The sequence below is a fragment of the Aegilops tauschii genome, chromosome 3 (assembly GCF_002575655.3).
Source record: "Aegilops tauschii subsp. strangulata cultivar AL8/78 chromosome 3, Aet v6.0, whole genome shotgun sequence".
NCBI lineage: Eukaryota > Viridiplantae > Streptophyta > Magnoliopsida > Poales > Poaceae > Aegilops > Aegilops tauschii.
The window spans coordinates 625,901,665-625,911,722 of record NC_053037.3 but is presented as its reverse complement, the minus strand read 5'-3'; the positions used below and the strand labels follow the sequence as shown (position 1 = coordinate 625,911,722).

General features: G+C 45.7%; 1 protein-coding gene and 1 non-coding gene across 2 annotated transcripts; both read left to right on the top strand.

The window, feature by feature from the left end:
* The first annotated feature begins 737 nt into the window (after positions 1–737).
* On the top strand, positions 738–811 carry TRNAV-AAC (transfer RNA valine (anticodon AAC)). The gene has a single exon. It is a non-coding gene; the product is annotated as a tRNA-Val (tRNA).
* A 6,770-nt stretch (positions 812–7,581) lies between these two features.
* LOC109771270 (soluble inorganic pyrophosphatase 1) lies at positions 7,582–9,226 on the top strand. Its single transcript, XM_020329966.3, has 5 exons — positions 7,582–7,784; positions 7,922–8,168; positions 8,256–8,616; positions 8,715–8,796; positions 8,919–9,226. Exons 2-5 carry the CDS (start codon positions 7,965–7,967, stop codon positions 8,959–8,961), a joined length of 690 nt encoding a protein of 229 aa, XP_020185555.1. The 5' UTR covers positions 7,582–7,784; positions 7,922–7,964; the 3' UTR covers positions 8,962–9,226.
* Positions 9,227–10,058: the final 832 nt, after the last annotated feature.

Here is a 10,058-nt window from a genome sequence, read left to right as displayed (position 1 = left end):
AAGCTCTAGTTCCCCTTGTGGGCGACGGCGTCGTACCCTCGTCGCGCTCCTTCTTGAAGGCGTCGCCTCGGGTTCTCGGAAGCACGGTGGGCGCTTTGCGGTGCGTGTGAGGTGTTTGGCGGCGGCAATGTGTGCAAAGTTTCATCTATTCTACCGCCGGTCTTCATCTTGTGGTAGCGCTCCTTCGGCTTGGAGATGGATTGGCATAGGTGGTGGTCGTCGTTTGGTGTCATGGTGGCGTCGATGGCGGAGGATCCTGCCAAGGTTGGTACCTCAATCTGCTCTGAAGATGGACCAGCGGAAGATGGTGGCGATGACACACATGTGAGTGCGTCGGACTGGATTGTGCCCCGGACCCGGTATGTGGCTCGGTCGGGGCTTCCGACTTTAGATGTTAGGCTTAGGTGAGAGGTCTGGGTATATGGCCCAGCTTGCACTCCTTCATCATATGGATAGGAGTAGCGGCATATGTTGCCAAGATGGCGGATTCAGGCATATTGTTGTACTACTTTGTAAGGTCCTCGAGAATAATCAATAAAATGGCCGCATGCATCTCCTAAATGCAGAGGCTGGGGGTCATCCTCCTTTTCTATAAAAAAAAAAAGACAGACCAGGCATGCGGGGAGGGCCCTCTCAACGGATACACCTACTCCTACGATCCAGCAGTGTGAGGAATCATATACTGACTTTAGTATCATTACGTGATCACTGAAGAGTTTTCAAATACGGAACTAATAGGTTTCGTGGTGTAGTTGGTTATCACGTCAGTCTAACACACTGAAGGTCTCCGGTTCGAACCCGGGCGAAGCCACTCCTAATTGTTTTTCTTTTTCTCGTTTTTATTATCCAGATCTGTGTAAAAAAAAGAGAAAAGAAAAAAAAAAAAGAATGGTGGCCCATACAGATCTCGAACCTGTGACCTTCGCGTTATTAGCACGACCCTCTAACCAGCTGAGCTACTAGGCCTTCTGTGTGTCTGTACAATTTTTCACACCACATATACAAAGATATGGAATAAAACTTAATTGTATATTAACATCACTTATAACGACGTTAAGAAAACAGTAAGAGGATCACGGGAGCCTCATTTGGTGAAAACAAACAATGGTTCAACGTGCATCGGTGCATCGATGTCATAGAAAAGATGTCCGAGCTGTGCAGGAAGAAAAGGATCAGCACGTAGCTAGCGTGTCGGTGCTGCAACACGCGCGCACGATGGATGAAAGCACCTGCTTCGTACAGTGTAGATTGGCATAATTGGATCCGTCCGTCCGTCCGTCCGTAGTGGTGGTGGTTGGCGTTGGTTAGATCACGCGTTACTACGTTTTTATCAAATTGCATTGCATGCATCATTCAGTTCAGATTAAGGAAGGCCACCGACAGATTCTGCCATGGATTAGGAGCATCAGTGCATTACTCTTCTTAAGCAGAATTATTGGGGGCTCCAGCAGTTCATGAGACGAGACTCTAGCTAGCTAGCTAATGGTTGAGCCAGCCAGCGGAAGCAGTCTCCATGTACCATCATCGATTCATCGTCACCCGCTGCTCAATTAGCAGTTAGCTTGCTTGGCCGTAACAGCTAGCTAGTTAGGTTGATAAGATGGTTTAATTCCATCTCCCGGTCGATCGATCCACCTCAACCGCATGCAATTGCAATTGGACGCCACCACCAGCCTTAATATAATACTAGTAGTGTGTCGTACCATGAAAATTAATTAATCGCGTGTTGTTGATCAAAGCGTGTGTCCCCTGCCTGCCTGCCTGCACCGACTATGCTAAAATGGTACTAGTACTAGTATTTTTAATTAAAGTGTGCCTAAAGTGCTCGAATTGAAGAGATGTCCATCTCTAACGAACTAGCAAGACGCGCAACTTTTGGCCCAACAAACAAACCTGGAAGCGGCAGGTCACCGTCAGTCCTTGTACTACATCAATCAATCAATCGTTTAGGAATCAGTTTAATTGATATGATAACCAAAAAGATCATGTATTGCCTACGTTCGAGCTGGAGGCGAGATATTTTGTTGGATGTATATCCCGGCCGCTCGTCTGTTGTGTCGACACTCGGCACACACAGCTCTCTTAACAACAGATGCAGCTATGTAGGAGTAGTGTATATATGAATGAATCATATACATGTTTTAATAATTTGCTTGTGTGGCATATGCGGATATATCATCCGATTTGATTGCTACGTCTGCATATAATTATACGGAACGACTAAAACTCAGTCGACTGATTTCTTAGGAAGTCTCAGTCGATCCCTCGATTGATTTTTCTTTTATGCTAGTTCCTTGTCACGTATAATCGGCCTGCTAGGATGACGCGCCGGCCGGCCTGTTTCTTTTTTTTTTTGTCTATTGGGTTGTGGATGGAAATAGACCATGCAAAGTGCAAACTGTGTTGTCTTGTTTTTTTAGTAGATCAACGTGTGTGTCCTATCTTCCCCTATATCTTCATGTCTAAATCAATAAACATTTTTATTTTCCTCCACGATGTGGGGCGGTGCCCCCCCCCCCCCCCCCCGCCCCACGTGCCCTTCCACCGCTAGCAGGACTACGACGACGATGGCGGCGGTGGCCAGGAAGAGGTCACCGTCCAGTAGGTCAAGGTTTGCTCATACTATAATATTTGGTAATGCGATAAACTATTTAATCTATGCGCCAAGATTCGTGCAAATTTGTGTTGCATTTCCTTTTTCCGGTCGCAACATTGTGTAATATTTTTTTCAAAATGGATTGAGCCAATTCATTTTGGATTTGCAGGTTAGTTTTCCTTTTGATTTTGTTTGTTTTTGTTTGTTCTTTTAAAATTATTAGCTATTTTCATTCTTCTCATTCTTTTCTTGTTCTCTTTTTCTCTCATAATTCCTTCCTTGAAATATGTTCGTGTGCTTTTTTCATTTTTACTTTTTGGCTTTTATTAATTCTTAATTGTTCACATTTATTGTCGTCAATTTTGTAACCATACTATCAGCTACATGTACATCTATCCACATGCGACTGCACACATCATATCCGCGTGTAACTATGTTTTTTTATTAATTCGTTATTCTTTAGCCTCGAAGGAAAACATTACAGTATGCATGTCCGTTAATCCATGCACAACTAAACACGTCTTACTACACAAGCAATTGGTGAAGGAGTGGCCTTTGCGTATATTACTCTTTTTTTCCTTTCTTCGTCTGGAGAGGGGGCAGTTGCATGTTTGTCAATAGGCACGCAACTGCAAGGGTCGTCCCCGACTACAACTGCATGTCTTCGATGCAACGGCAACTCAACGATTTGTTTGTCGGGAGAGGGGGATAGCTGCATGTCTATCAATAGGCATGCAACTACAAGTGTCGTCCCCGAGTGCAATTGCATGTGTTTAATGCGACTGCAACTTTGTGATGTTTTATCGGGAAGGGAGAAGTTGCATGTTTGCCACTAGACACGTAACTGCAAGTGTCACTCCTGCCGCAACTCTCTGCTGTTTTGTTCAGGGAGGCAGTTGCATGTCTGTCATTAGGCACGCAACTGCATGCCCACACACCCCGATCTAAACTGACCTTTGTTTTCTGTTTTGTAAGTGGGTTATGCAAGAGGGGTACAGTTGCATGTCCGACACTAGGCTTTGCAGCTACAAGTGTCACCCCATCTACAACTGCATGCCTCCCTCCTCGCTGCAATTGGTCTTGTGTTTTTGTCGGAGGACGGCGGGAGAGGTATGGCAGCTGCATGTCTTATAATTTGGTTGCGACTCGACCTTTTCTGTTTGTCGGATGAGGTGAGGGGCCAGTTGCATGTCGCGGAATAGGCACACAAGTACATGTCTTTTCTAACCTGGTTGCATTTTTGTAAGCGCCTTTGTTTTGTCGGAGGTGGCGGCGGAAAGAGAGTGGGCGGGGGGGGGGGGGGGGGGGGGGGCAATTGTAGTCATGCAATTGCATGTCTTCCAACATGTTCGCAGTTGCATGTCTTCAAACTTGGTTGCAACCCGTCTTGTTTTTCGTCGGACGACAAGAGGGAGTAGTTTGCATGTCCCACGCTAGGCACACAACTGCATATCTTCTAACTTGGTTGCAATTGGGGCCTTTGTTTGTCAGAGGGGCGGCATCAAGAGAGAGGGGGGAGGGGCACTTGCATGCTCAAATGTAGTCATGCAATTGCATGTCTTCTAACTTTGGTCGCAACTCGACTTTTTCTTCTGTCGGGCAAGGAGTGGGGCCAGTCGCATGTCTTCCAACATGGTTGCAACTCGACATTTTTTTTGTCGGATGAGGAGATGGGCCAGTTGCATGTCCCGCGCTAGGCACGCAACTACATGTCTTCTAACTTGGTTCCAACTGTAAGCGGCTTCCATTGTTTTGTCGAAGGGGGCGACGACAAGTGACGGGGGGCACTTGCATGCCTAAATGTAGTCATGCAACTGCATGTCTTCCAATATGGCCGCAACTACGTGTCTTCTAACTTGGTTGCAACACGACCTTTTTGTTTTTTTGTCGGATGAGGTGAGGGGCCAGTTGCATGTCGCAGAATAGGCATGCAACTGCATGTCTTCTAACATGGTTGCATTTTGTAAGCGCCTTTGTTTTGTCGGAGAGGGCGGCGGCAAGAGAGAAGCATGTCCAACTATAGCCACGCAACTGATCTTACAACTAGCTTTTTTATTTTCTCACAGTGGGGAGTGGCATTTTTCAAGATATTTTGGTCTTTTTGTTATTTTTCAAAAATCATATACAATTTTTTTTGCATTGAATATATTTTTTCCCAAGGAACCAGAACAAAAAATTTAATTTGTTTTTGCGGAAAAAATAGCATATTAAAGCTGAAATAGTTACTTTTGTGTAGATCTAGGGACACATAAATGTTTGCTGTGGTGGAATGGAGTATCTATAGACGGTGTGCTGCTCTTTTTTCTGTTTGAAGTCTCTGGAATGTGGACCCAGGCTCAACATCTTTCTAGAGGCCACCCCAACGGTACTGTTTGAACTGAGAGACAAGCGGGGAGAGAGAGAACGGGCTAGGAAGGAAGCCGCATCATGGGGGTGGGCACATCGAAGCTTTCCGCGGCAGAATTCGCCGGTGACAAGATGCTTGGCGACGCGGGCGCCCCTCCAGACTCCAGTATGTGAATTTATTTTCAATTTTTCATTTTTGATTTTGTAGTTTCTGTTTTTATTTCTATTTATTTTTACGTTTTGGATTTGTGTTATTGTGTTTTTTCTAAATTAGTCATGTTTTGGATATTTATCTAAAGAATAATGCCAGTCGATTTTGTGCACACGTGGACCACACATTTTTTCTTAATTTGTTTTTCTTCTTTTTTGTGGCAAAAATATGTGCTCAAAGAAATACAAACACGCTGCATTTTTTTTAGAGCAACTACACTTTTTGTATGTTTGAGACACACTACAGTGCAAATCGACTAGGAGAGCTGACACAGACACCCATATATTTGACAACCCAAATACAAACAAAAAAAATCTAAAAGAAAGAGAACAAAAAACAATAGGAAAAAAAAGCCCAACTAGCAAGACAAGAAAAAAAAAGACAAAAAGAAAGCCCTCTACACGTTAAACAAGCCCAAAGAGAAACGAAGGAACAACAAGGAAATCAAACGGAGCATCTGCAGAACACTGCCATCAGTCGACTTAGAATCATCTAGACAGACCCATAATTATATAAGGGAAGTGGGAGTGAGCTAGCTGTGGATGCTAAGCTAAGCATCTGTTATATATTCTATTCTTGCCCAAGGAACAAACGAACCAACAGGCAAGGAAAAGAAAGACAGAGGGCAGGAGGAAGATCCGAATGGGGATCGATGCCACTGATAGAATAATGGAGCCTGGAGCGTGTCGGTGTCGTCGGTGCAGTGCAAGCATATGTCGGTTGAGTCCGTCCACACGGGGCGGGAAGCCTGGTGGCCTGGTCCGTCTTTACCGGCCGAGCGAGGTTAATTAGTACCACCTTCATTCGGGTTTATTAGACCCCTTATATTTTGGGTTCGGTTTTGACCGTGTATTTGATTAAAATTATATAAAGTATATGCTACACAAAGTATATTGTTGGATTTGTATTTGAAAGAGGTTTTCTATGGTATAATTTTTGTGACATATAGTTTATATGTTATTAGTTAAATTTATGTCAAACTTTGGCTTAAAATGAAAGGTGGCCTAATAAACTTGGACAGGGTAATACTTCATTTCTTCTTTGGTGGACTACGATGACGCATGCAGATAGTAATAACGACTCCCCGACCGGCCGAACAATCCACCTCACCATGCCACCATCCATCTCTCCATCTTGCGTTTTGTGCTAAATTTTTACCTTAGATTTAACTAAAAGAATATTAATTCATATAACTAAAAATAATATCATTGGAAACTATGTCCAAATACGAACCCAACAATATGATTTTTAGTGACATGCATTATTATTATTTTAGTTAAATATATGGTTAAAATATGACACAAAACAGTAAAGGGGCCAATAAACCAGGACAAAGGTAGTAAGTGGTTAAAAATAAAATGACTAGTATATCATGGCGATTGCGTACAAAAACTTGCTAGATTTTAGCGCATCAATCAATATAATAATAGACGCGCAGTCACGGGCTAATCTACTACTCCCTCCGTCCCATAATATAAGAGCGTTTTTTACACTACGCTAGTGTAAAAAAACGCTCTTATATTATGGGACGGAGGGAGTATAATGTTTATATTCACATTGCAACGCACGGGCAATAATTGTTAGTGTAAAGTAAAAAATGACTACTAATCCAGCGGAACAATTCAAACTATTGACTAGTAATCGAGAGCACCCCGGGCAGGCAACTCACTCAACTCAGTGTAGAATGATGCGCACGGCGACGGACGGACGGACGAACCGAACAGAACAGGTCGCCGCGCAACGAATTTTACCACGCTTTTTTGACAATGAGGCGGTATAAATTTTCAACGGAGACCGATATGGAATCCAGTCAGCGGAACCGCGTATCGGTATTTGGTAGTAGTATGTATGATATGGAATCCAGTCAGTGGTTCGCATGCATGTATGCATACGCCAGTACTATGTATGATACGCCGCACGAACGACGAAAGCGCGTTCGCGTTTGATCCTCTGCTCTGCTCTGGGGTGGTTGGCGTTGGCTGGATCACGCGGTTTTTTTAATAAGTTTGATTGATGATTAAACACGGACCGTGCTTACAACAGAAGGGAAGGGAAGGCCACCGACACGCAAAAAGGGCAGGCGACAGTTGTAGAGCTACCAAATTCAGGCATTCCGTGATGCACAACTCACTCTCAGCGACGAATGGCGTGAAATACAGAGGTACAGAACCACATCAAGCAGCCATACATACATACAGTAAAAAAAATGTGAGCACTCTACAGAAAAGTAACGCACATGCACACGCAGTCACTTCTGATCCAGTCTCCTCTCATCTCCAGGGTAGGAGCGTGTGCTGGCGTTGGCGTTGACGTGGCCTGGCCATCAGGGCAACATGCCTGCCTGACCTTATCCCACGTGGAGGCACGTCATTCATGGTCAGCCTGATTTTAATTCACGCCGGCCCGGAAGGCCAAGTCAGCAGTTCAGCACCGCCGTTCTCATCTTCATCTTCTTCCTCTGCCCTCCCTGCACCGGCAGGCAGGCAGGTAGTCGAGGCCTATAAGACGGGAGGCAGGGTCTCTTCTCCTCTCATCACCACAACACAGCACAGCCGCTGAGTCCACAGCAGAGCAGAGCAGAGCAGCATTCTTCTCTTCCATTCTACTCAACGCAAAGTCTCTCTATCTCAGGTACGTTTGCTTCGTTGCGTTGCGTCGTCTCCCTCCTCCTGCTCTTCCCCCTCATACTCTGCTCCGCCCACATCTCCTCCACCCCAAGATCGACTGCCAGGCCCCGACTAACATACCGCACACCTCCATTTTCGCAGATCAGATCAGATCAGATCGAGCGCTAGGCTGTAAGATCCAACCATGGCCCCCTCACAGGAAGTCGCGGCCCCCGCCGCCACCGCCACCAAGGAGCCATCCGCCAACGGCACGCCCGCAGCCGCCCCCAAGACCAAGGCCCCGGCGCTGAACGAGCGGATCCTCTCCTCCATCACCCGCCGCTCCGTCGCCGCCCACCCGTGGCACGACCTGGAGATCGGCCCGGACGCTCCCACAATCTTCAACTGCGTAAGCACGCAACCTTCTTCTTCCTCCTCCCGCCAACACCAATTCCGGCCGCCACGCAAACTAAATCATCTCCGCAACTCCGTGCAGGTGATCGAGATCCCCAAGGGGAGCAAGGTCAAGTACGAGCTGGACAAGAAGACGGGGCTCATCAAGGTGGACCGCGTGCTCTACTCCTCCGTCGTCTACCCGCACAACTACGGCTTCATCCCGCGCACCCTCTGCGACGACTCCGACCCCATCGACGTCCTCGTCATCATGCAGGAGCCCGTCGTCCCCGGATGCTTCCTCCGCGCCAAGGCCATCGGACTCATGCCCATGATCGACCAGGGCGAGGCCGACGACAAGATCATCGCCGTCTGCGCCGACGATCCCGAGTACCGCCACTTCAACGACATCAAGGAGCTGCCCCCGCACCGCCTCGCCGAGATCAGGCGATTCTTCGAGGACTGTGAGTCATACTACTGCTACTTGTCATGTTTTTACTACTGACCGACTGCAATGTTTTAGACTGATGCTGACTGACAATTTTATTGGGGAATTCATCAGACAAGAAGAACGAGAACAAGGAGGTGGCCGTCAACGACTTCCTGCCGTCGGAGGACGCCTACGAGGCCATCCAGCACTCCATGTCAGTCCCCATTCCCCGGTTTTCGATTCTCGATTCATGTCGAAACACGAGCAATTAGCAAACCATTCAAAGTGATATATGCATCCAACTGATGATGACGTTTCATGATTTTTCCTTTACAGGGATCTCTATGCCACCTACATTTGCGAGGGCCTGAGAAGATAGATAGATCCGGTGATGCCGCCCCGCTTGCTGGAGGATGTTGATGAAAAATTACTCGTGTCGAGAGCGAACATACATACATTCTTGTTTTCAGTTACCTACCTGCATACATATACATACACATACTAGTATATGATATGATCGCCCAAAGCCTTGCGTTAAGGCAGTAGCAGCCAGATAAACAGGGCATTCTTTTCCCAACTACCTTATGTAATACGATTTCCTGGCTGAATGAATATGAGATGTTGGTATATCTTTTTTCCCCCTATTTTTTGCAAATCTCTGCTGAGTCGTTTATTTTGAATAACAAATCTACGAGTGTTGTCTGGATACTCTGGAATGCCTAGAATCACTTCACCAAAGTCAGTCCGTTAAGGGCATGCTTGTGCCAACACAAGGAAGAAAGCAGTGGTGTTTCAATCCTTTCATCAACAGTGATAAGTTGATTTTGTTATTCACATCAACAGAAAGTACCTTCATCAACAGTATTTTGAGAATTGTGCTGAAATACAGAAAGACGCGTCATATACCATCTTCCAAACAGTTTCTTATAAAATCAGAAAAGAGAAAGGCGCATTTCACCTTTCATGCAGTAAAATAGATAAATCATCCTCTCGCCGTAGCTGGTCAAAACAATGTGAATTCAAGAACAGATTTCATGCCATCAAGTCATAGATCGTTGCAGATCTCAGATCAAGTCATGCCCTGCTATGCTCTGCTCTTGACCACAGGTGTGTACAAATGGAACATCAGATATCAACATAGAAAATGCTATCAGCGGCTCATCGTCATCTCTTTTGTCCTCTGCGATGATTGATCGTCAAAAGAATCACAACATATTTCATCTCTTTCGTCCTGTGAATTTCATGAGTGGCAGGCCATGTTTGCCATGTTCTGCAAATTTGGTGAATTATTTCATCACCATCTTCATCAGCGGTACAACAAACTTACAAGACAAATCCATTTGTCAGATATACGATGTTAGTAATTAGCATCAGCGAGCGGATCACTACGAGACCACACAAAATGTCTCAGATAATCATTTTCACCCACAACACACATCCACTTGTCAGATGCGAAAAGCTGCCAGGCAGCAAGGA